Raw genomic sequence first — 25,915 nt, forward strand, 5'->3', positions numbered from 1 at the left:
TTGGTTATTATTGATCTAATACATTATTCTATAAGAAAGCTAATTTATTGACACTTATGCAAAAATAAATACTTGAACGAATTTTGTTTATGTATATAACCTGCGTATTTGCAATATTCTGTAAGAAAGCTAACCAAATGAGAGGTCAAGTGTTAAACTTTGCTAAAGGGTCGTTATATTCAAATACCAACCCTTAGTAGAGGCATGTATACACAGAGATTCCGCGATAAAAAAGTTAAGCATATTAGTTTGTACTTTGACTGGGGATTTGTACTTATTTTATGGACTATATGAGTTGTATAGGGGATATATGACCGTAAATGCTAGTTTTCATATGCTCTTGCTTCAATAATGTAAGATTTTTGTGTTGCTTTCTAAGATTATACCAAAAGTTATTTAGAGTGAATGTAATATTGGGATATAAGCCTAAAACATGAAATTGTTTGTGAGATGATTTAGAAAATAACTTTTTTTGAAAACTGTGGAGTTGCTAGTGGTAATAATTATGGAGTTACCGGTGTTTAAAATTCAAGCAACATATCTATTTTTCCAACCAATAAGGTAAAATCATAAAGTATTTTTAGTTAATTATTTTTATAATTATATGCATTACCTTTGCTATCAAAGAATTATTATTTTAGATATCAGATGTTTAGATGTTGATGTGTTTTGAACTTTATTTATTGGACCGTATATGGACTTTATGTTTGGGACCTTATGTTTTGGACTTTATGTTTTGAACCTTATGATAACGTGTTTGTTGGTTGCTTAGTTGATTATTGAATATGAATTATTATAACTTTGCTTATTTATGTTTTAGAAGTTTTTTTTACAAACGTTTTTAATTATAGCAAAAATTTAATTAATTGAAGATAAAAGCATTAAACAAGCTAAATAATTCGTCACTCTACAAGTTCTATTTAATGCGTCATGTATGTATAAGATATCGAACGACTATACTTTTATAACAACTTTCAAAGGCTGAATTAACAGTTTAACATGAGTCAACACGTCTGCATCATCAAACGAAATAATAATTATAATATCTATAGTTCAAAAGCTTAGCTAACTCATATAGGTGTCAACCAGAAGAGATTGCATGATGACGCTTAAAAAGCCGGTACCCCAAAACGCTCATGTTGTTCATGGGCTATTTAATTAGGATGGACCAAAATATGTATTTTTAAATTACGTATTTTTTATTTTATAACCAACTTGACTGTTATTTTCAATATTTTATTATAAGTTTAGATTAAAAATACATGTTTTCTTAGGTTAGATTAAACACATATATTTTCTTTAGTGATTTGGATTAACTTTTTTTTAAATACATTTTCCTTAAATTTCCAATTTCATCTCCCTAATTTATTATATATTTATTGTTATAATAATAATATTTTACTTTTTCAATGATACCCTAATCACATGCAAATTCTCCTGGATGCATGCATGCACATCCAACCACCTTACAACCATAAACACAAACAAAACCAAAATAACAACTTTCATACACCATCATCCCACCAAATCATAACAAATTGGTAATTAATGGGTTTGAAGAATCTCCTAAAGAAGAAAAAGTCGAAAAAACACGGAGAAAATAACAGCACCCACGATCAAACCCGCGAAGAAGAACCCACAAGCCCTTCAAAAAATGCACCAAAATCCACACCCGAGGCATCCACCAAGCAGTTAGATCATCCTCGGGTGCGGATAGAGGAGGAGTTAGAACAAGTTTTCAAAAAATTCGACGTAAATGGTGATGGGAAAATATGTGCATCCGAATTGGGATCAATAATGGGAAGTTTGGGACACCATCCAACCAAAGAGGAGCTAGAGAACATGATCAAGGAGGTTGATTCGGATGGGGACGGGTTTATTGATTTAGGCGAGTTTATTGAATTGAACACAAAAGATATCGATTCGAGTGAGGTGTTGGAGAATTTGAAGGATGCATTTTCTATATTTGATATTGATAAAAATGGATTGATTACTGCTGAGGAGTTGTTGAATGTTTTGAAGAGTTTGGGGGAGAATTGTACGATTACCGATAGTCGAAAAATGATCGCCGGAGCGGATAGGGATGGTGACGGTATGATTAATTTTGATGAGTTTAAAGATATGATGAAAATGGGGTTGCAGAAAGAATAAATTGTTAGGGAAGATTAATGTTTTTGCAATGTTTGAAGTTTTATTATTTTCTTCTTATGGTGTTTATTGCATTCTTGGTCTAGGATTGAATCTTTATGTTTTGAGTAGGAAAAGGTTTAATTTTTCAATATGCTATTTCATAGGGTGTTCGTTAATCGTGTTGGGTTGAATTGTTTGTATATTATTCGTGTAAAAAACATAAAATCTAACTCGCACACATTTAAAATCGTGTAACTTGGACATGACTTGTTAATTCATTTATTTAAACGTGTAAAAGGGATTAGCAAATGGTGGAAGTAATCTAGTTGTAAACGTGTTAGTTGGTCCGTTTGTATAAAAATGGCTTAATTAGGTCAAAACAGGTTAGCAGGTCAACCTATTTAATTAAATAAGTTAAATGAATTAATCTGGATATGACACATTTTTATGGTTGAAATTAGAGATGGTCAAAAGGAATAAACAAGGTCAATGTTCAATAAAGGGCAAATATCACAAAAAAAAAAAAAATCAACATACGTTATGATTTTGCTCATAAAAGTCTCTCATCTTAACTTTTACATATAAAAGCCCCTCCACTTATTCAATTTAAACCTAAATGTGAATTAAAAAAAATCTTGTAACCGGTAGCACCGGATATTTTGCTTATATGCATTCTTTTTTACTTACGTGGCCTTTTTTTATGAAAAAAACTTATAAAACAAACATACAAACGATTAAACATAAGTTTAACCCCAACACTTGAAACAACGCAAGGGCACTAAGGATTAGCGAACCATCCACACCAGTAAATATTGTATCCAAAATCAACAAACAACTTGAAATCGGAAATCAAATCAGTAATCCAAAATCAACACAAAGGACACTAACTTATAGCCTCGTTTAATATCCTATCCGCGTATTATGATCGTAATGGTAGTAATATGATTTTCTCATTAAACCAAATATTGCATTTTTTTTTATTAAATATTGTTTATCCAGTTAATGTTAAAAGATATATTTTTTTTAAAACAAAAACCATGTTAGTAAAAAAATATTGCCATGTAAGAAAAATAACCAGTGCAACCAGTTACAGCCCTTTTTCTAAAAACATCACATTTATGTTCACATTCAACAAGTGCGGGTGCTTTTATATAAAAAAGTTGAGTTAAAGGACTTTTGTGAGCATAAACAGACATATGTTGGTTTTATATACTCGTAGTATTTATCATTCACTAAAAAGGTAAAACAAAACCCACCACAAAACACAAACCTAATTTAATTACTATTACTATGATTCATCAACTTAAGTTCTCGCCACGAAACACGGGTAATAATGTAAGTTGTACTACTAAACATAACTCCATACATATTATAAATCCACTTGTTTAAAGTTCCACAAGTGTAAATTAAACTCTAGATCTAAATCAATTCCAATTATAGCAAACATAACCATCAACCTGCATAATCCTCTCCACATGCCTGGCATGCAAACTACTTTTAACGTACTATAAATCAATTAACCTTTTTATCCACTTGTTGCATTCTTCATCACACGTTGTAAAATCACATCCACGTGCTTCCCATGCAAATCACTACTTGCATAATAATAATAATAATAATAATAATAATAATAATAATGGATAATGACTAAATGACATTTTTTTCCCAATATTTCTAGACTAACTCACTCAAAACCAAAAATACCCAAAGTGACCACTTTTTTAATTGTTGGATCCAACATATTAGAACTGACATCCGACAAATTCATCTGATACTCTTCCGTTTTTGAACCAGCCACATCTAAACACGTATTCACTTAAATAGTCAGCCATAAATCTATTCCGTCAGGCTTCATATATATAATATGTCGGGCTTCCCTATCTATTCCGTCAGACTTCATTTTCGTATGCAGTATATTCTGTCTCCCCGACAGAATAGATATGAAGTCCGAAAGAATAGATACGGAGGCCCGACGTAATAGATATGACTGCCCGACGGAATAGATATATGGCTGACTATTTGCGTGTACACGTTTATAGATGTGGTTGGTATAAAAACGAAAGAGTATCAAATAGATTTGTCGGATGTTAGTTCTAATATGTTGGATCCAACAATTTAGAAAATGATAATTTTTAAGTATTTTTAGTTTGAGTGAGTTAGTTAAGGAATGTTATTAAAATGGGCCATTTTGGTCATTATCCATAATAATAATAATAATAATAATAAACTTAAGAATATGTACTAATATATAATCTAGAAAGGCACGTCTATTTCATGCAAATCCACTTCTTGTACTATAAATATATATGAACCTACAAACTTCACCACTTAGCAGCCATCAACTCTTACAATTACTATGGCAAAAGTTGCACCTTTTGCACTCACCTTCTTCATAGCCATTATCATGGCATTTTCTACACTAGTGTCTTCCTACAAAACCACCATCCGCACCATTACCATACAAGGCACCAACATGGACGGCCTGGATGCAAACAACAACGTTAAGTCAATCAACCACTTGGGACAGCATTTGCTAGCTGATGGCCTGGACAACGCAACGCCTACGCGGCCATGGGGTGACGGCCTGGACAATGGGTGGCATGTGCCGCCACCATGGGGTGACGGCCTGGACAATGGGTGGCATGTGCCGCCACCATGGGGTGACGGCCTAGACAACGCAACGCCTATGCGGCCATGGGGTGACGGCCTGGACAATGGGTGGCCTAGGTGGCCATGGCCGGCTTGACAGCGTGGACAACACAATTCCTATGCGGCCATGGGGTGACGGCCTGGACAATGGGTGGCCTAGGTGGCCATGGCCGGCTGACAGCGTGGACAACACAATTCCTATGCGGCCATGGGGTGACTGCCTGGACAATGGGTGGCCTGTGTGGCCATGGCCTAAAAGCCTGGACAACGCAATCCCTATGCGGCCATGGGGTGACGGCCTGGACAACAAGAACAACGTTAAGTCCACGTATTACCGAAGAAGTTTGAAGACAATTAAGTCCTAATTAAGGTGTAGGAGTAGCTAGATAATAAGATTGGCTTAATTGCTTCAATTATGTTTAGTAGTTGGTTATCTTATGATCATATGTAACGTACTATGCATGCATGTTGTTTGTTTTAAATAATTAGAGTGGTGGGATATATATGTCAGACTACTACTACTACCCATGTTATGTATTTCAGTTTTTGTCTCTTAAGTTTATAATTAGTAATTAATTAATGTTTCTCTAAATTCTATCTTTCTTCCTTCTTGAATACCCTTCATCGATCTGACGGATTACCGATCTATGGAAACTCGACAAGATCCATCAATGTAGTATTTAAAAGATCAGATTTTTCAATTCAAAAAGGATTAACAACGTAACTTGTTGCTTGATCTATACTAATAAATAAATAAAAGTTTCCTTATGCCACGTGTCATTTTTTTACCACACCCTTCCTCACCAATTCCCGCCTCCCACCACACACCTTTTCCAAACCGGGTCTCCTTATCCGACCCTGTTATCATCTAATAACCCGCATAACAACATTCATCTTTTACCTAAACCCTAAATCATTCTTTCCCCCTTTTCCAATGATGCAAGTCTGTCAAAGAGCGATACTCAAAATCGACGTCTTCTCAATCCGACAATCCTTATCACTTTGTCTTATCATCATCATCCATGTCTCATCGATGTGCCCACCGTAATCTTCTATATTCAGATCAGAAAACAGATATGTTATATCTTGCTTTGACGATTCTGCTACTTAATTAGGTGTATAATTCGTTCCTAATTGTTTCTTTCTATGCGTTTTACATACTATTAGATGTCTATAGTTCCTGTTATGTTAGGGTTTTCCTCGATCCGGCAGTCATATAGTTGTATAACTTATAAATTTGTGATTATGTTGCCTACATAAAGGACTTTGCACAATTTTTTGTTCATATGATACATATTCAATGTTAGGGTTTAAATTTCAATTTTGTATACAATTTTGTAATTACAATGCATGTATAACTTATAAATTTGTGATTATTTAAATTTCCATCTGGATTTCGTAGTGTTTCTTCAATAAAATCTAAATCAATCTTTACATACAGCAGTGCTTGAATCATAATGCTTAAATTTTTATTATTTTCCTCTATTTTATTAAAGTGTGTTTACAAATGTGATTGAATAATCTTCGTCTTTTGTTCCATCATATATGATTTTAGATGTCCATATGGTTGTTTGTCTTTTAGTTCAACATTTGAATTTGGTATTTGAGTGTTTTTTTTAGTTGTGTGCTCTATTTTCTTGTATTATGAAGACAAAACTTTTCATTAACTTAACTATGCTTAATATTGTTTTGGTTTGGATTATTTCAGTAGCTCGTCACCCACAGGACTTGGCACAACAAGCTTTCGTAAGTTGTTTGCCAGAGAATGTATATTTGTGTATGCTCTTTTTCAATGACATATTCACAGGTTATTGAGTTTGTATATCCTGCTCACACGCACAAGGCACTCCATGTGGACTGCTTAACCATTTAACGACCGCATGTCGTAAACAATTTTTTATATGTTTTTATTTTATAACTTAAGTTGGTATTATGGTGATTTGCAAAGTCTTTCCATTGTGATTCAGATCGAAAAATTTGAGATTTCTTAAAACTGATTATGGATGATTAACCATGCATGCATTAAACAACAAAATTGTTATTCAGAAAAGGTACATTATAAGTTTGGAATGAATTATATAAATTGTTTAGTATTCATTTAATTTAATCAAAATGGATTCATTTTGATTTTATTTGAGTTTAACTAAGGAGTTGTTTTAAATTAGCTTCCATTACCAAAAACGAGAATGTATATTTGTAAACTTTTAAATTAAATGATTTCTCAAATTCAAAATATGTAGTACATTATTTGACAAACTGTTTGAATTTTTAAATTTCAACTTATTTTTGTTAACTTGATATTTTTTTAACAATTTGCTTTAGTTATGGAATTTATTTCAAATACATAATCTGTTAAATTGATTGATTTTTGCTCAATCAAATAATTGTGTTACCAAAATACCATTAAACTCATTCAATGATCGTTAATTATATAATGTTATAAATTCCATAATGTGATGTCAAATATATATAAGGTTGACTTCTCTACTCCTTTTGTTAAACCCATTTTCTTGACCACTAGCATCCAAAATCTAAGAATTGCTAATTATACTTTGCTATATCTTATTAAATAAAAAACACAACAAATTAGGTAATTCTTTTATCAATGTCACACAGAAGCATGGAGCCAAAAAAATTTTGATTTAGAACTTGATGCTACATGATAAACTATACGATAGAAGTTAGAGTTCTTAGACTATGGAGAAAACCAAACAACAAGAACCCTTAACGGAATTTGGTCAATTGATTGATTATAATGGATTTGGAGATAAATATTTAGCATCATTTTTTACATTAGGATTCAGCAATCATAACCAGACTAAAGTTTCAGGGAACGAAGATGCAGGCAAGCGTCTTTAAAACTTACTTTCCTAAGTTCCATCACACCAGCTTTCTGTCTACATTGGTAAAGAAACATCCTCTCATCGGTACGTTGTTTCATCTATGGTCAAGTCACTGGAAGAAGAATTTCTTAATGAAATTGATTTTATCAGCATTCGTGAAATTAATGAAATAAAAGAGGTATGTTATGTTTTTTTAAATCATTTGTTTTTGGATTCATAGAAATACCATTATTAACATTCTATTAATTATGGATAGGTTCTATCCCTTATTGTTGTTGGTAAGATCAAAACTGTATGCAATGAAAAATCATGAAATTATTGTAGTTGTGATTTTATGTAAAAATTTAGTTGAAACCAAAAAGGCTAGAATTGACAAGGGAGAGGATTTAAATGTTTTTGATGTGAAGGAGTACAAATGCATTAGGTTCTTAATTCTTTTTTACTTTTTTATTTACAATAGTGACCATGCTTTATCTTTTAAATTTATTTTAATCATTCTTATTTTTAGATACAAGATCCCCATAATAGTCCAGGATTGCACAGTGACTATGACTCTTACAAAGTTTGAGCGGGAGGCTAACAAACTTATAGGACAAATTGTTAAAGACGTGCTAGACGAACAGGAACAAGTACATTGTCCTTTTCAATCGTTTATAATAACATTCTTATAATAGTGAAATTCTGTATCTTTTAATGTTTGAAATAAAAATATTTGATGCTTTCCACAGTCGGCTGAATTTTTAACGCTCCCTGCTGCTTTCAACGTTTTATTAGAAAGAAAGTTCGCCTTTAGGATCGAGATCAAGAACTATAATCTTAATAACAATGTTGAATATTTTTAAATTACTAAACTGACAAAGATACGAAAATAATTTCTAAACTCGAAAAGAATTTCTATAATAATAAGGTACTTTAATTTACCACTTTTTGTCTTTCTTTTTTTTTTCACTTACTCCATGAATAGCTGTATTTGGGTCCGATCATATAATATTTTGCTTTCGTTTTATGATTAATGTGTTACTAATTTATTTATTTGTTTTAACTACAGTGTATTTTTCTACCTTTTATATTTAATACCAATTTCTTTTAATAACAATTCGAATGTTTTTAGGCTTATAAAATTAAATTTGTTAAACCCGTGTTGTATACGGGTACCTAACATAGTATTTCTATGTAAATAAAGGTATGTTTGGTTGGAGGTAATGAAATGACGGGAGATGAAATGAGAGAATGAATGGAATGAATAAGGGCAATATATAGGTAATTACCATTCATTTGTCTTGTTTGATAAACTATGTGAATGAAATGAATTATTAGTTAATGTTGTCTGGTATCCAAAAATTTTGTAGGAATAAAATAGAAATAATAAAAACACTCTTATCTCAACATATTTTTTTTACAAAAAAAAAAAAAACTGCAATGGCGATGGTGGTGGTAGTAGCTTGTCGCCGACAAGGGCGGCGATCGTGGTGGTGGGAGGCTACAGGTGGTCAAGCGATGGTAGTGATGGCGATGGTAGGGTGGCGACGAAAGTGGTGGTGGTTAGGCAGCGACAGTGGTGATGGCGGTGTTAGGAGGCGACGGTGACAATGGTTGCGGTGGTTACGGTGATAATGGTTGTGATGGTTACAGTGACAATAGTGGCAGCGGCGGCGATGACAATGTTAGCGCTTATGGTGGCGGCGGCGCCGCCGGTGGAGGAGGTGATGGTGCAGACGACGGCGATGACGGTGGGGGTCAGGCAGTGGTGGTGTTGAGACAGTATGGTGAATGAGGAATAGAATGTAAAAAAAGAAGAGGGTTTGAATAAATGGTTTTGATGGAATAAGAAATAATTTCATTCAATTGCAATCAAACATCACTTTTTTCATTACCAATCAATGAATCATTCCATTATATCTTTCTTCCTTCTTGAATACCCTTCATCGATCCGACGGATTACCTAATCCGATCTAAGATCCATTAATGTAGTATATAAAAGATTAGGTTTTGCAATTCTAAAAGGATTAACAACATGACTTGTTGCCTAATATTTCTAAGTAAATACTAGGATATGTTTGGTTGGAGATAATGAAATAAAATGAGAGAATGAATGGAATTAAATAGATAATTACCATTCAATTGTCTTGTTTGGTTAACCTATGAGAATGAAATAAATTATTAGTTAATGATATTTGGTATCCAAAAAATTTGTATGAATAAAATAGAAATAATAAAAACATTCTTATCTCAAAATAATTTTTTTTACCCAAAAATAAATTGTAATGACGATGATGGTGGTGGTGGTAGTGGTCAGGCGGCAAGGGCAGTGGTGGGAGGCTAGCGGTGGTCAAGCGATGGTAGTGATGGTGACGAAGGTGGTGGTGGTCAGGCAGCGACAATGGTGGTGTTAGGAGGCGACAATGACAATGGTTGCGGTGGTTATGGTGATAATGGTTGTGGTGGTTACAGTGACAATAGTGACGACGTCGGTGACAATGTTAGCGATGGTGGTAAGGTGGTGGTGGTGGAGACGACGGTGGTCAGGTGGTGATGGTGGTGGTGGTGACTATGATAGTGGTGCATGTTGCTCTTGTTAGGTGGTGGTGTCGTTAAGAAAGTAGGGTGAAGGAGAAATGGATACGATACGAGTATGACTACATGTATTCGGGACAAAATTCTCATCCCTATTATTAGAGGTGCACCAACCGGTTTAAAACTTATCAAAAAAACAGGTTTTGGTTGAAACCGGTTCGGTTTGGTCAACAAAAGTCAAAATCTCAGTTTTGGTTCGGGTTGAAACTGGCTTTTTGACCAAGTTATGATCAGCTTCAGTTCGGGTTTTGACCAGTTTCGGTTCCAACTAGTTTCTACATACTCCGTTTCAAACTGATTTGGTTTCGGTTTGATCGTTTGTTCGGTTAACTAGTTTATTGTGCTATAACCTTTAATCTTTCCAGTTCCCGCCAAAGAAAGTTTGTGTTGTTGAATCGATCATATAAACAAATGCTGAAACAAATATTATCTCAAACCCTCAAATCAATCACACCAATCTCTAATAATAATAATAATAATATTCACACACGAAACAAAACCCTAATCCCCAATCCAGCAATTAACTTCATATTAGACGAAATTGACAACCTTCAATCATCAAACCATGTAATTAATAATAATAATAATAATAATAATAATCCACAGTGGCCAGAGTGGATTGGGTTAATGGATAAGTTAATGAAAAATGGGTACTTTGATGGTGTCAAGAATCATCCGTTTAGAAGTGGATGGTTGGATGATGGGAAGGGTTGTAGTCAAATTCGGTCCATTCGGACCGCGTGTCTTAAGTTTGCGCGTGATCGGCCTGATTTGATGAGGTATTGGAGGTGTTTTCCGGGTTGGTTTTTTATGCACGCCAAGTGTTTGATAAAAGTTCTCTGTGAAATTTCTAGGTTAGTGGCCGGCGTGGGTCGTTTTTTGGCTAAAACCAAAACTTCGGTTTTAAAATTTTGAAAACCGTTTGGTTTCGATTTTGGTTTTTCAGGTTTTGTTTATGCTTGGGTCGTTTTTGGTTAAAACCGAAACTTTGGTTTTTGAAAGTTTGAAACCGTTTGGTTTTTCGGGTTTCGGTTTTGCCATTTTAGCTTGAGAATTTTGGCCAAAAAAGTAATGAATTTGAAACTGTTTGATAAAAGTTCTATATAAAATTTATAGGTTCTGGTTACAAAGAACAATTTTTTTTTAAATTGACTTGCATAATTATGAAATTGACTTCCTAAATAAATGCTCAAATAGAAGATTCACACACTTTTACATAGAAAAAAGTAATAAATCAAAACTTGTGACATGGGGGAAAATTTTGGGTGTTTTAAAAAGCTCATGGCTCGCTCGAAATCGACCTGTTTGTAAATGAGCCGAGCCAAAGCCAAGGTAAGTTTGACTCGCTGGCTTGCTAATCAGCTCATTTGATATAAAGCCCAAATTTTAATATATGCAAATTACAAACCAAAAGTATAACAAAAATTTTAGTATATGTTAATTATAAATTTTGTAGTTGATTAAGTATGCATCATGTGTATGCTAAAAATATTGTTTTTTTCTTTCCATAATATTATAAATTTTTTCTTTCCATAATATATTCATTTTATTTTTATATGCAATTGGCAGTAGAATCTTGTGATATCTTGTTTAATGTATATTTTGTTTTTAAGTTAATTTTTTAGTTAATGTTTCTTTGTGTTCAGGTACTTTAAGGATGGAGACATAGAGATGATTGCAGAAGCCGGTTGTCCTAGCATAGACAGAAAAGTGGTGAACTCGGGTAAACGGCTAAGGGCACATTTGGGCATTGATGAAGGAAATGTATGTAAGAATATTATTTTCAAATGATTGATGATAATCGTTTTAAATGGGTCGGGTTCATGACTTGGCGGGTTGAAAGTCGAAACCAACACGACCCGGAAATCATGCCAGACACGTGAGCTCGAATGCGCTATGTGTTTTCACGGGTTGACACGAACAAGGCTTGTTTAACCATAAAATTTTATTTTAATGGTTTCTTTGAATATTATACTCTAAAGTCTAAATTTACAGTTTACAACCAAAAATACAAATGTATATATAATTTGTTACATTTAAACTATAAAACATAATGCTTATTTTTCTTTTTTCCTAAAATTTTAGCTATTAAAGGTAAGACATAAACTATATTTTTTTTCAATTTATAAACACAAGCGGGTTTAACGGGTCGGTTCGTGAACCCGCCGAGCCGACCAGAACACAACCCGTTTAGGTAAACATTTGCGTGGGTTCGAATCGAAACTGACCCGATCCATTTAGACTCAACCCCACGAATTTCATGTTGTGTTGAATATTCATATACTCAACTACATGTTGGTTTCTTCTAAAACGGCAATAAAATACTTTTTAAAATTTTAAAAATAATTGGGTTAAACGAGTGAATTCGCTGAGTCGACCTGCTTAGGTCAATTATTCATGGGTTCGACTCAAAACTGACCCACTCATTTAGATTTTACCCAACCCCGTGCATTTTGTGTTTGTTAGAAATTCACACCCATCTACTTGTTGGTTTCTAAATCAACATTTAAATATATATACGTTTTAAAATTTATAAAAGCAAACGGGTTAAACAAGTGAACAAAACACGAGCCGTTTAGGTAAACGTGCTAACAAGCATGGATCTGTAAATTGTAAAATACTACCAAAGTTACAAAAAAGTAGTATTTATATTGAATAATGAATGATTTGTCAGGTTTGCAGCTCCTGCAATCTAAGGGGAAACTGTGAGAGGGCATATATGAAGGCACACGAAAATGAAGGTGGTCACGTTGTCGATGTTATGCGCATTGTACTCACATACGCCCTTGATCATAACAAACCGATTAGCAACACAAAGCTCGAAGAAGCAATAAGAAGATTAACTAAACATATGGTTGAATTTAGCAACAACAAACTTCATATTGATCCTTCAAAGCGGGTCCCACCTGTTCGGAGAAGTCCAACTCAGCAACAAGAACACCAGTCTGTTATTCCTATATTCCAAGAAAGACTTCCAAGTTCAAGAGATCATGTTCAGTTGAAGGGAGATTGGCTATGTATAAGGTATATATATTAATAATTAATATTGATAATTATTTAAATTTTTATTATTATTATAAACAGATATACGAGTGTATTTTTTGTTTTTCAAAATTTCCAAGTTTTTTTTTTCGTATTTAAACATGTTTCTAGCCAGGTTTGCTTTGTTTGTAGCAAAGTCAGCTATAAACGTGCTTAAGGACGAAAATCCCCTTAATGAAAAAAAGTAAAATACACGGGCGAAACTAAATCAATTCACAAAATATTGTAAAAAGATAGTTATAGCTGTAAACTTGATTTTTTATGCTTTTTTTTTTATAAACAAACAACACATTGACTGTTCATTTTTTTTCCCTTTATAACAAAAAATTTTTGCTTTACAATTTGTTTTCAAATAAAAACACAATCTACATTGTAGAAACAAGTCAAATGTTAAAAAAATAAAAATAAAATATAAACACAATCTACATTGCAGAAACATGCCATATGTAAAAAAAATAATAATAAAATAAAAACACAATTATACAGGGGTTAGCAGAGAAACCGAAATAAATGTATAAAAAACCAATGGTTTGGTTATTTTTTTTTTCATAACAGACTTTTTCAAGTTGCTTTTGGTTACATACATCTAAATCTAATGAACTGAACCGAATCGATTGAGTTTTAAAATTCAACCTTAGCATTACCTTTTACCTTTTGTGTTCCTTATATTTTATGTTGTCTACTAATATAACTCTTACAATTATGACAGATGCAATTTTTTTAATTTTGTCAAGAACAGTAGATGTCTGCAATGCCATACAAACCCACCAAAAAGGCAACTCAATCCCGGGGAATGGGAATGCGACTCGTGAGTTTATTCATCTCGTTTTCGTTTAATATAATGTTTGAATTCACATTTAAAGTAACTTGTTTTGCAGATGCAATTACATAAACTTCAAAAGAAACATGGTATGCTTGAAATGTGATCATAAACGCGCAAAAGCATTCAATAATTCAACTTGGTTACAGCGATCAAACGCAGACGATTGATCGACCACAAGATGAACTTTGTCGGGTATTGGATTAAAATGAAAAGCAAGATTTGTAAATATATATAGGGGCATGTTAAATTGAGAATAAGCATGAAGGTCTTGCTTCAAGTGTTATGTTTATTGCTTTATTTAATGTACATTGATATTGTTGAAGGGGGTAACATGTTCGTTGAAACTGATTGAACCGTGGCATATATATACCCGTCGGTAGAGGTGCACAGATCGGGTTTTTCAAATATCCGGTTCCGTATATGGAACCGGGTTCGGGTATGATTGGGTATTGGAAAATTAGGTATTGGTAATACCCAGGTCGGGTTCGGGTTCGGGTTCGGGTATTGCCTCTAAAAACCATACCCTATGCATCGAGTTCGGGTCGGGTATAGAACCGGGTATTTTAATACCCTATTTTCGGGTTTTTTCGGGCTTTTTCCGGGTACAAGTATAGATTGGATTTTTTAAAAGGTAGCACTTTTTAGGGGTATTTTTATGGTATTTTTCGGGTATAGATCGGGTATTTGAAATGCCCAGTTTCGGGTATCGGAAAAACCCGATTCCGGGTATGGAACCGATTCGGGTTTTCGCGTATTATCGGGTACAAGCCGGGTCAAGGTTCGGGTTCGGATTTTAGTATCGAAATGCATACCCTCTCCGTACCCTACGGGTAGGGTCGGGTACGGGTTCGGGTGTTAAAAACCCGGGAATAAAAAAAACCGATTCTGGGTTTTTATTTCGGGTCCGGTTTTGGGTTCGGGTTTTTTGTGCACCTCTACCCGTCGGTCCTCGGACAAACCCACGAAGCCCGAATGAATTCCTTATTGAACCCCCCCCACCCCCCCCCCCCAAATACTTTTCCGAGGTTTAGATCTTTAAAGAGGAACGAAATTACTGTATTTAGAATATGCATTGAAATGAGGATGATTACACATAGAACATATGCATATTAAAAGTGATAATAAGATATTATGAATCTAATTTTCGTTTGTATTATTGATGATGGTGGTGATTAACCGATTGCAAATAACCTCTATTTATAACCATTTAATCCTTAACTTATACAAAACCGTATTCTAGTTTTGGTTTAGTTATTGAAAAGAGGTGTTACAGTGTCATCGATGGTGTGCCCAATTTGTGAAGAGGAGGTAGAGTCGACGGAACATTTAATGATTCTGTGCCTTTTCGCTCAACTCGTTTGGAGTATTATTTCAACGTGGTGTGTTTGGAGATGCATCGTTATTCATCCTTTTCAAAGTGGACATAGAAGGCCTTTAATGCGGTTTGTTTGACCACGATATGGTGTGTTTGGTGTGCTTGGAATGCTCGTGTTTGAGAGAAAGCCGATAATCCTTAGCAATGTGGTTGGTGAAATTAAGGCGTTTAGCTACCTGTGGGTTAAACATTGAGGAAAAAACACGAGTCTTAGGAGATTGTGGGTATGATAGTCACATGTTTTAGGGTTGTTCACGAGTCGAGTTAGGGTAGGTTCAAGCTTGAGCTCGTAACTAAATGAGGCAGCTCAGCTAGGCTCTAGCTTGTTTTGAAGTTAAACGAGCCTAAGATCGAGCCAACAAGCCGAGCAATGACCCAAGCCGAGCTTGGGACAAGTTTGGCTCGGTTACAAAAATGAGCCAACTCAACTTTTAGGTTGTTTTAAATCTTATTCAAGCTTTTATCGAACGAATCGTGCACCCGAATTTCAAGCCGCGAGCTTTTTGAACAGTCCTATGTGTTTTTACTATATACTATGCTAGCTTTAAACATTTGTTACACGAGATGAGTTATGAAAAGAAATAAACTAATGAGTATTATAAATCTCTTGTATACTTTTTAAGTTTGAATGCGATCCCAACTCAGTTTTATCATAGTGGACCTTTGACAGCGGGTTTTTCTCATAACTGGAGACGATGGGCTTGGACTATCAAACACTATATGCAATTGTGAACACATAGGGTCGTCTTTCGCCATTATGTTACCTCGGGTAGCTAGGCTTTAATACGTTTCTATGGAGTAATCCCTAATAAATTATTAACTATTCAAAAAAGCTATACACTTACCATAATAAAGTGAGAATAATTATAATATCCAAATGTATCAATTGTCTCTTTAATTTTTATTCTATATGCAATTTCAAGAACACATTATGCTTTACATCAAACAATACAAGTATGCAAATAACCATATACCACATTATGCCTTTGTGTTATCAACTTTGTAGAAATTGGTCAATGTTTTCCCATCAAGTTCTTTGGTGAAAAACCTTCTCATGTAATCTTCATACACGAAATCCCGGTAAACAGCAAGTTTCGTGGTAGACACGAGCTCTGGGAATGGACCGTAGAGTTTATCTCTGATGCTTGGGTTGAAAAAAGTAGCAATGGAAACACGCGCACCTTCAGCAGGGTTTGCTAATACGCGATGTTGCGCACTTTTGTATTCATCGTTTGACATCATCTTGTAATGTAAAATAACATGAACATGTATATGGATTAATTCGTGTAAGCAAGTGTTTGGATTTGTGTAATACCCAATGAAAAATAAATAAATAAAATAAAATAATAATAATAATAATAATAATAATAATTCGAGTATGGATTGTGTAAACGGTTATGTATGTTTTAGGTAATCAGGCTGGGTATAACCTAATATCATAACCCATATAATTTTTTTAAAACCAATCCCATACCGTCGAGAATAGGGTTGTAAACGGATCAGGCGTCTGTTCAGCAAGAGGTTCGTTTATGTTCGTCCATTTAATAAACGAACTGAACATGAACAAAAAAAATAGCGTTCAGTGAGCTTAATGGACGAGCACGAACAGGGGCCGCATGGTTCAATAGTGTTCGTGAACCGTTCGTTTGTCTGGCAAAAGCTTAACGGACCAACACATACAATGTCTCGTCCGGTTCGGTTCGATCCGTTTACAACACTAGTCGCAAACATGTATACATGCATGAAAACCAAGTATATAAAAATATTATATTAATCTAAGAAGTATAACAAATAGTATGTTCCTAGTTGTTAAAATCATACAAATAATTATAATTGTATAAATTATAAAATTCTTATAGAAATATAAATATTTAGTATTTTAAATCAGTTTTTCAGATGAGTTTAAATCAAATTTCCCCAAAAACACGATTCATAACAACTACCGAACAAGTATGATAAAGGTGGCAAATGTGACCCATTGGGTTGAATGAGTTGTATTAAAATGTATATAATGGGTCAGAATAGGTCAAACTAAAAAAAGAAAATGATTTAAACGGGTCAAAACGGGTTGACATTTCTTGAAGTTTTTTTGTTTTATGAAACGAGAAAACGAAGGAAACTTTTTAGTACTTTTACTTTTTTAGTTTTTGATTTATATTTCGAGTTATGATTTTTTAATTATTTTTTTTGAATTTTTTAATGAGAGGTTTTTTGAAATGGGTCAAAATGGGTTGAGATTTCAAAAACCCCTCATTTTAAAAAAAAACAATTAAAAAATTATAACTTGAAATATAAATCAAAAACTAAAAAGGTAAAAATACTAAAAAGTTTTCTCCGATTAAGTTTTAATCGTTCAAAAAAAAAAACTCGAGAAATGTCAACCCGTTTTGACCCATTTCAATCATTTTCTTTTTTTAGATTGACTCATTCTGACCCATTATATACATTTTAATACAACCCATAGGTCACATTTGCCACCTCTAAGTATGAATAATAAACCCGATAAATAATTAGTAACGACCACCTGACGGGTATAAAACTCTGTATAACCAAAACTCGTAACTTATTATATACCTGAAGCAGATCACCTATGTTGACAACAATAGCACCAGGAACCGCCTCAACGTCAGCCCACTCATCACCACACTTAACCATCAACAACCCGCCGACTTCATTCTGCACCACCATGGTCAACACTCCGGGATCGGTGTGTGGCGTCAGCCCCATCGTGAGCTCCGGCTGAGGACACGGCGGATAATAATGAGCCACGCTTACCCTTCCTTCCAAGCATGTCAGTTCCTTCAGTCTGTCACTTTTTATTCCTAATCCGTCACATAATATCGACATCAGATTTTCGGCTAACACGACCGCTGCCTTGTCCCATTCGGCTAGTGCTTCCCGACACATTTCGGGCACGGCTTCCCAGTTCGGCTCCGTTGGTGACATCCTTACCTGCAGTTCCCGGTGGTCAACGGAATCAAATTTCAAATATAAGAATTATTCGAATATTTTCAATATGACTTAAATTAAGGCTAGGGGTGGCAAATGTGACCCATGAGTTGAATGAGTTGTATTAAAATGTATATAATGGGTCAGAATGGGTCAAACTAAAAAAAGAAAATGATTGAAACGGGTTGACATTTCTCGAGTTTTTTTTTTATGAAACGAGAAAAACGGAGAAACTTTTTGGTATTTTTACTTTTTTAGTTTTTGATTTATATTTCGAGTTATGATTTTTTAATTATTTTTTTTTTGAATTTTTCAATGAGGGGTTTTTGAAATCTCAACTCATTTCGAGCCATTTCAAAAACTCCTCATTAAAAAATTCAAAAAAAATCATAACTCGAAATATAAATCAAAAACTAAAAATGTAAAGTACTAAGAATTTTCCTCCGTTTTTCTCGTTCCATAAAAAAATCTTGAGATATGTCAACCCGTTTTGACCCGTTTCAATCATTTTATTTTTTTATTTGCCACCCCTAGCTTATATCAGACAAGCGACGGTTCATAAGCACCTAACCAAACGGAATTTCTTGTACCTGTTAGTTTATTTAAAAAATGAAATTGTTCATGTACGGTTCACGAACACAAACGAACAAAAATAATGTTTTACTTGATCTGGTTAACCGAGAATGGTGAGTGTCAACGGTTTGGTCCAGCTACCAATTTTGCATTAGTGTTTTTCCTAACATCATATTCATGTACATTAACGGACATAAATGAGCATATCATCGAACGTTCACGAACACTAATTGAACGAACGCGACCCCTGTTTGTGTTCATTCTTTGTGTTCATTCATTTAGTTAAACGAACACAAACGGACTTCTCACTGAACGTTTGGTTCGCTTACTGCCCTAACTAAAAAATCATTAGAAGCCTGATTTCATAATTCATATACATAACTTGAGCTCGAAATTCTATGTCAAATATGAATTTTTAAAACGAAATTTGAACCTTCAAATTTGATTCTGAATTCTAGTTTTTCGAGTACTAACAAAACCCTTACCTGCAGCGAGTCTCGCTAGCAGCTTTTGACCGATACAAGTCAAAATTGCACCCTCGGTTAACCGTACCAAACCATTCATATTTTCATATTTTTCCAAGCGAAAATTTTAGCCCAAGTTTGATTTTGCTTATTAACCGAAATTAACCCAATCATAAATTCGTATTCGATTCGAAATTGATTTCTATAATTTGAACCGATCGAATTCTAATTTGAATACTGAATTCGACTCCAATCAAATTTAGAGTTTTCGAGTCCGAACATTAACGAACTTCCCACTGAACCGTACACAAACAGTTTGTTTTCGGTGGGAAGTTCGTTTATGTTCGTTCGATTACTAACATAAATTTGAGTTAGAATTTTGAATTGAATTAAAAATAAAAAATTCATATTCGACTCGACTACTAAATCGGATTCTCCCGAATTACATTTCATGTTTTTCGAGTCTGAAAATAAACGAACTTCTTACCGAACAGTTCAGCTCATTTTCGGCAGGAAGTTAGTTCGCTTACTAACATAAATTTGAGTTCGAGTTTCGAATCAAAATTATAATCATAAATTTGTATTCGACTTGATTAGTAAATCGAATTCTCCCTAATCAAATTTCAAAGTTTTGTTTCTAGTTCAGCCCATTTCAAACTCAAATGACAAAACCGAAACAACCAAAAACTCAAGACCAACCGAACATTATCAAATATTCAAAAACCACAAGTTTCGGCTTTTAATGCAGTATTTTATAGCCCAAAACCAACTCAAACCGACCCATCCACACCCCTCATATATTTAAGTACGAATTTATGATTAAAAACCCGAATCTTCGGTTTTGGTTCAGCCCATCTCAAACTCAAATGACAAAACCAAAACCGAACGTTCTAAAATATTCAAAAACTAAAGTTTCGGTTTTTAATGCACCCAAACTGACCCATCCACACCCCTCATACATTGAAGTACGAATTTATGATTAAAAACCGAATCTTTGGTTTTGGTTCGGCCCATTTCAAACTCAAATGACAAACACGAAACAACCAAAAAAACAAAACCGAACATTCTCAAAAACTCAAAAACCAAAGTTTCGGTTTTTAAGGTTTTCAATGCAGTTTTAGCCAAAACCAACCCAAACCGAACCAACCACACCCCTCGTGTATTTACAACCAAATTCAAATATTCAAAAAGTTTTGGCTTTTAATGCAGTTACTAGTGTTGCAAAAATTCCGACTAGTGCCAATTAATCCCTACCCCACTCCCCCTTTTTCTCTTTCACTGATTAATTTTGGGCTAATCGGTAAATTCTCAAATCCGGCAAAAAATCGGGATTAATCGGCTTAATCTGATGAGATTCTGGCCAAAATCAGCGGTTTCCAGTAATTTCCGGCCAAAATGTATATATAAAACTAAAAATTACATATAAAAATGTGTGCATGTATATATAAAACTGAAAATTACAAATAAAAATGAGTGTATAAAACTCAAATTATACATTAAATTCCGATCTGATTAATCTCGATTAAGTGAATAATTTTTTACAACACTTTCAGCCCAAAACCAGCCCAAACCGACCCATCCACACCACTCATACATTTACAACCAAAATTCAAATACTCAAAACCCGAATTCGAACCTGCAACGAGTCTCGCCAACTCGCCGCCTTCGACCGAAACAAATCAAAATTAGTCGAGTACGCCGCGCCTTTACCTATCTCTCTATGATAATATCTCATCTTATACTCACTCGACTCTTCAAAAAACACCTTCATCGAATTGATTACATTATCAATAACCGGTACCGGAATATTATGGTTGACGATCTGGAAAAACCCATATGTGGAAATTGAGTTTTTAATTTGGTCAACGACAGTTGACTTTTGGTCGGATAGGTTGATTATAGGAATTGTAAGTTTAGTATTAGGACTGTTGGTGTTTTTAGGTGGTTGTTGTCGGGTGGGTGGTGGAAGAAGCGTGGGATGGCGGTGATGCCGGTGTCGAGTAAGCCTTTGACTCCGAGTTTTGAGTCGTCGAAGTGTTTGAGTTCGGTTAGACGGTTGTACTCCATGGGTGGTGGTTAATTACGGTGGTAGTGGTGGTAGTGGTTTGATGAGAGTGATGGTTTATTTAAGGAGTTAAGAGATAGATAATGACATAGGGGGTGTTTTTTTAAAAAAAAAAAGACAAACGAAGATATCCATTAATAAAAAAACCAATTACACAAACAATCACCGGGCCTGGCAAGAAGCTAGACTCAAAACACCCACGAAACGGACCATAACACCTGATTATAATTTTTCTCGTCTAACTCGGTTAAAGTATGAACATACATCAATCCTCCCACAATAATGAAGGTTCACCCGATCTATGTTTTATTCAAAGGTAACCAAGCCTCTTGATTTCACCCACTATGCTTTCCACCATAATCGGTTTGCCATTAAATACCAAATCATTTCTTGCATTCCAAAGACGTCAAATCGACCCTAAACAAATAGCATGAAAACTCTTCACTTTACGCTTTGGAAAATTAGTAAGTTTATACAAATCCAAAAGATCATGAATGTCGAGAGCAAAGATGCTTGGAATCTTACACCATGACGAAACCGCATGCCACACCAGATGTGCCACCTCGCAACACACGAAAAGGTGTTCGACCGACTCACATCAATGTTTTTCTTGGCCAATAATGTCATTGCCGGTATCCTCTCCAACTCAATTCTCCAAGCCAAAATTTCTACCTTTCTCGGGACCCAATTATTCCATACGAATCTGTAGTTTGGAGCCGATTGTGTTAACTCTCGGATCTTCTGTTTCTACACGGCCACAGAGAAATCACTTGAATCATTAATGGACCAGCAGGTCCTATCTATACCATCCCCAAGCTGCACATTTTGACAAACCTGGAGCAACGAAACTGACATAGGGGGTGTTTGGCCTAGCTTTGTTTTTTTACAAAATAAGCTTAATTTGGTGTTTGGTTTGGCATTTTTAACTTATGTTTATAAGCTTATATAAGCTAATTTAAATAAACTTACTTGAAGATGGTTTTTTAGCTTATTTGAATAAGCTTATTTGTTTAAAGGGGTAAGTTACTCATTTGCTCTCAAATGATGGTGGATTAATAATATTGAAGCAACTTATTACGGTAACAAACCAAAAAATGGTGGATTTAACAACTTATTAAGACATATAATCAACTTGTAGAATATAAGCTAATCTAAACACTTAAAAACAACTTATCAAATAATAAAAATAAGCTATAAGTTACTTTAAAATATAAGCATAAGCTAGAAAATAAAAGCTAGGCCAAACACCCCTATAGTGTTAAAACACTTATTAGTTATCCATTGGTGTGGTCTACGGTAGAATGGTTCGGGTTTTTCGTGGAGATTTAAGTTTAATACTTAGTGGTGTCATTTCGGTGGATGAGGTAAAGAAGGATCTAAGCTAAGTCACAAGAGGTTGTTAGTTTGAAATTTGAATTTGTTCAGGTTTTCATATCACTGTTACTTTAAAGAGATCTGCTCTTAAAGTGACAGTCGACAGTATGAGTTTTCTGGAGAACGCCCAAGTCTTTAAGTCAGTGTGAGTCCGGTTAAGATAAAATAGTCTGGTCAGATTCTTCTTGAGCGTAGTATTTATTAATCGACCGTTAATCGATCGATTTTTTACTTTTCTTCCTTAACCCGTTTTGAGCGTATTGCGGATTCTTGAGCGTTTTTTTTATTTTGGCTTTTGAGCGTTTTTTTTTTGTGTTTTGGCCTTGAGCGTTTTGTTTTTGTCTTGAGCGTAATTCGCGTACGTTTTTGTACGTTAAGGATTATTGTACGATAACCTAACTCGAGATAAAAGATATAATACAATAATCCTTAACGTACATTAGCGTACAACAATATCTATATTCACGAAATTGATTGGTGAAATCACATCACAAGATCTCGAAATCTCACATACCCAATTAATCATTGATTCATCGAAAAAACAGATTTAGATCGTGAATCTCTCTCTCTCTCTATATATATATATATATATTTATATATATATATACAGTGGCGGAACTAGAATATCTCATCTGGAGGGTCACAACATAAACATTTTTTATGTTACAACTCAACCTTTAAAGCCACGTATAGCTAATAATCTTAATATTTCTAACAAAAGCTTAGCTTTAATCGTTTTTACTATAAAATCCTCAATAATATGTCTCTAAATAATAAAAAATGTTAGTTATATATTTTGTTAAAAGGATTGGAAAAAAAATCTAGGAAAAGTTATATAAATTTAATAAATGAAATGTATTAGTAAGAATATTTTGTTAGTTATATATATTCTTTAAAAAATAGAAAAACTTCGAAAAATTCAAATAAGTAAAATAAATTTATAATCTAATTAATAGTCTAAGTAAAAAGTGACATAAAAAACAAATTTTCTAGTAAAAACTAACTATTAACTTACTGAATTTCTAAAAAGAAAAAATAGAATAATAATTATGACTAACCTTAAAAAACATAAAATAACTTGTGGCTATTATTAAACTTGCAGTAAACAATTAGTATGGGAATTGTTCCTTCTTCTTCCTCATGAAGTCCAGAGAACTTCTTCTTCCTCATGAAATACAGAGAACCAGTTCTCGTTCTCGTCATCTCCAATCATCAAAAAAACCTCATAATGCCTTCTTTACTTTTCTTTTTATCAATTAATATTACTCCGACAGGTATACTTTAGGGGTCAAACTAATAAAAACCTGTCGATCTTAGTTACCCTGTAAATATCAATTCCGGCCGGCTATATATATATATATATATATATATATATATATATATATATATATAGAAAAGGGTTCAAATAAAAAACAATTATTTTGTGAGAAGTGTGAGAAGGCTTAAAAATCAAGCACACAACTAAAATAGAACACTATACCATGTAAATAGGAAACTATACAGTATTTAGAAACTACTAATCTCAACCACTAGATCCTAGATCTAAGAGCCAAAATCTATTCTTATGCTTCTCACAAAACTATTGTTTTTTACGTTAACCCTACCCTATATATATATATATATATATATATATATATATATATATAATTTGATGAAGCAATATTGGCCTACAAACCACTACAACCTAAAATAAAAATCAGCCATCTTGCTGGCATGACGTCGTGTGTAAAAAATCGTCCTCCAATATAGCCCCTCTACTACACATAGCATTAGAGGAAAACTAGAAAGTTAAGGTAAGAAAATAAGATGGCAGGGTTCAATGTTCATAAGACAGTATGTAAATTGGCGACAAATAGCTCAATATCGGGTGATATGTGGCGATAACACCTTCGGGCGATAAAAAGAGGTGACATGGTGGGGCATGTATTTGTTGCCGGTAAGTGTTGGAGAATATTGTTATTTTATGGACCGGTGGCAAGCTTTGGTGGCGATTTTTAGACTATAACATTATTACAACCTTTGCTGATATGATGGAATATTCAAAATTACCGACAATTTGTAAACCCACACCACACATAACTCATAGCCTACGTCATAACTTCATATTGCCGTGAAAATGAGGTGAAGAAACACTAACCGGACCCCAGACAGATTACTGGTAACCTGGGGGTTAGATAGATGTTTCCCACGAGGGGTTAGACCCTGAGAAGATGGTTCTTCTGATAACCTGCAAAACAGGCACCGTGAGCTCGTCACTGAGAAGGGGGGGGTTCCTCCTTGTGACCACCCTCCGGCGTGAGAATCAGACTAGATTGCTCTTTAAATATAAAAGTATATTAAGAGATTGCTAGAGCAGATATCAGGTATATTGTGATAAGATATGATAAGATGAGATGGTCATACCATTTGTGGTATTTATAGCCGAAGGTAGGTTTCCAAAGAGGTATGGCCGGCTGCAACAGTGTTCCTGTTCCACCAACAGTAGCCTACGCACGTGCCCTGCTGGTAGTTGGTGGGTAGGTAGCGGCTGATAGTGACCAGGCCTGCTGTATACTATTCCTGTTCCACCAACTGACGGCTACGCACGTGGTATGGCAGTAGTTGGTGAGTAGGCAGCGGCTAATAGTGATACAGTACTGGAGCATGCTGCTCGCCATACTGTATCAGTGAGCTGTCGTATCTCTGATCAGATCTTTCGCCCATACCTCGTCAGGTACAGTAAAAGATCCTTCAGTATACGGACTGGCTTATTTGGGCGGGAGTATTCCCCCTCCCGCCTCTGTGCGGGATTGCTCCCGGCTTGGCTCATTCCTTCAGGTGACACTGAACGATTGAGAGCTAAGTGCCTTGTGCGTGTAGCCATGCTGCGCGGGTGGCCTTCCCTAATGGCTTGTATCCGAGGCTGCGGGGACAGGCGGAGTCCTTCACCATTGGGAGGCATTTCCTGCGGGACCAGCTTGCGTACTGCGCGTAAGGACGTCACGTCTCTGAGCATGGTTGGTCCTGCGGATCCAGTTGGTCTCTGCGCAGACGTCCCTGTTTAAGGTGAGTCTT

At 34.6% G+C, this 25,915-nt stretch overlaps 1 protein-coding gene and 2 pseudogenes across 2 annotated transcripts; 2 read left to right on the forward strand and 1 right to left on the reverse strand.

The window, feature by feature from the left end:
• The first annotated feature begins 1,452 nt into the window (after positions 1 to 1,452).
• LOC143539166 (putative calcium-binding protein CML25 pseudogene) lies at positions 1,453 to 2,387 on the forward strand (annotated as a pseudogene).
• A 7,615-nt stretch (positions 2,388 to 10,002) lies between these two features.
• On the forward strand, positions 10,003 to 14,289 carry LOC143539149 (uncharacterized). Its single transcript, XM_077032550.1, has 6 exons — positions 10,003 to 10,148; positions 10,562 to 10,975; positions 11,843 to 11,960; positions 12,871 to 13,220; positions 13,948 to 14,046; positions 14,117 to 14,289. The coding sequence occupies exons 1-6, from the start codon at positions 10,003 to 10,005 to the stop codon at positions 14,226 to 14,228; spliced, it is 1,239 nt and encodes a 412-aa protein (XP_076888665.1). The 3' UTR covers positions 14,229 to 14,289.
• A 2,026-nt stretch (positions 14,290 to 16,315) lies between these two features.
• LOC143539180 (1-aminocyclopropane-1-carboxylate oxidase homolog 11-like) lies at positions 16,316 to 21,493 on the reverse strand (annotated as a pseudogene). Its single transcript, XR_013136387.1, has 3 exons — positions 21,059 to 21,493; positions 18,011 to 18,388; positions 16,316 to 16,678 (listed from the first exon to the last, which is right to left on the reverse strand). The product of XR_013136387.1 is annotated as a 1-aminocyclopropane-1-carboxylate oxidase homolog 11-like (transcript).
• Between the last annotated feature and the right edge of the window lie 4,422 nt (positions 21,494 to 25,915).

The sequence above is a fragment of the Bidens hawaiensis genome, unplaced genomic scaffold (assembly GCF_021521415.1).
Source record: "Bidens hawaiensis isolate Kalapana, Puna unplaced genomic scaffold, B.hawaiensis_p1.1 tig00011819_1, whole genome shotgun sequence".
Lineage (NCBI taxonomy): Eukaryota > Viridiplantae > Streptophyta > Magnoliopsida > Asterales > Asteraceae > Bidens > Bidens hawaiensis.

Bases quoted from the DNA above. Each gene is read 5' to 3' on its own strand.
- LOC143539149 (XM_077032550.1), top strand. From the start codon at position 10,003: ATGGTGGTGTTAGGAGGCGACAATGACAATGGTTGCGGTGGTTATGGT. The intron at 10,976-11,842 runs GTATTGGAGGTG...CTTTGTGTTCAG, and splicing joins GATCGGCCTGATTTGATGAG to GTACTTTAAGGATGGAGACA. The intron at 13,221-13,947 runs GTATATATATTA...CAATTATGACAG, and splicing joins GGAGATTGGCTATGTATAAG to ATGCAATTTTTTTAATTTTG.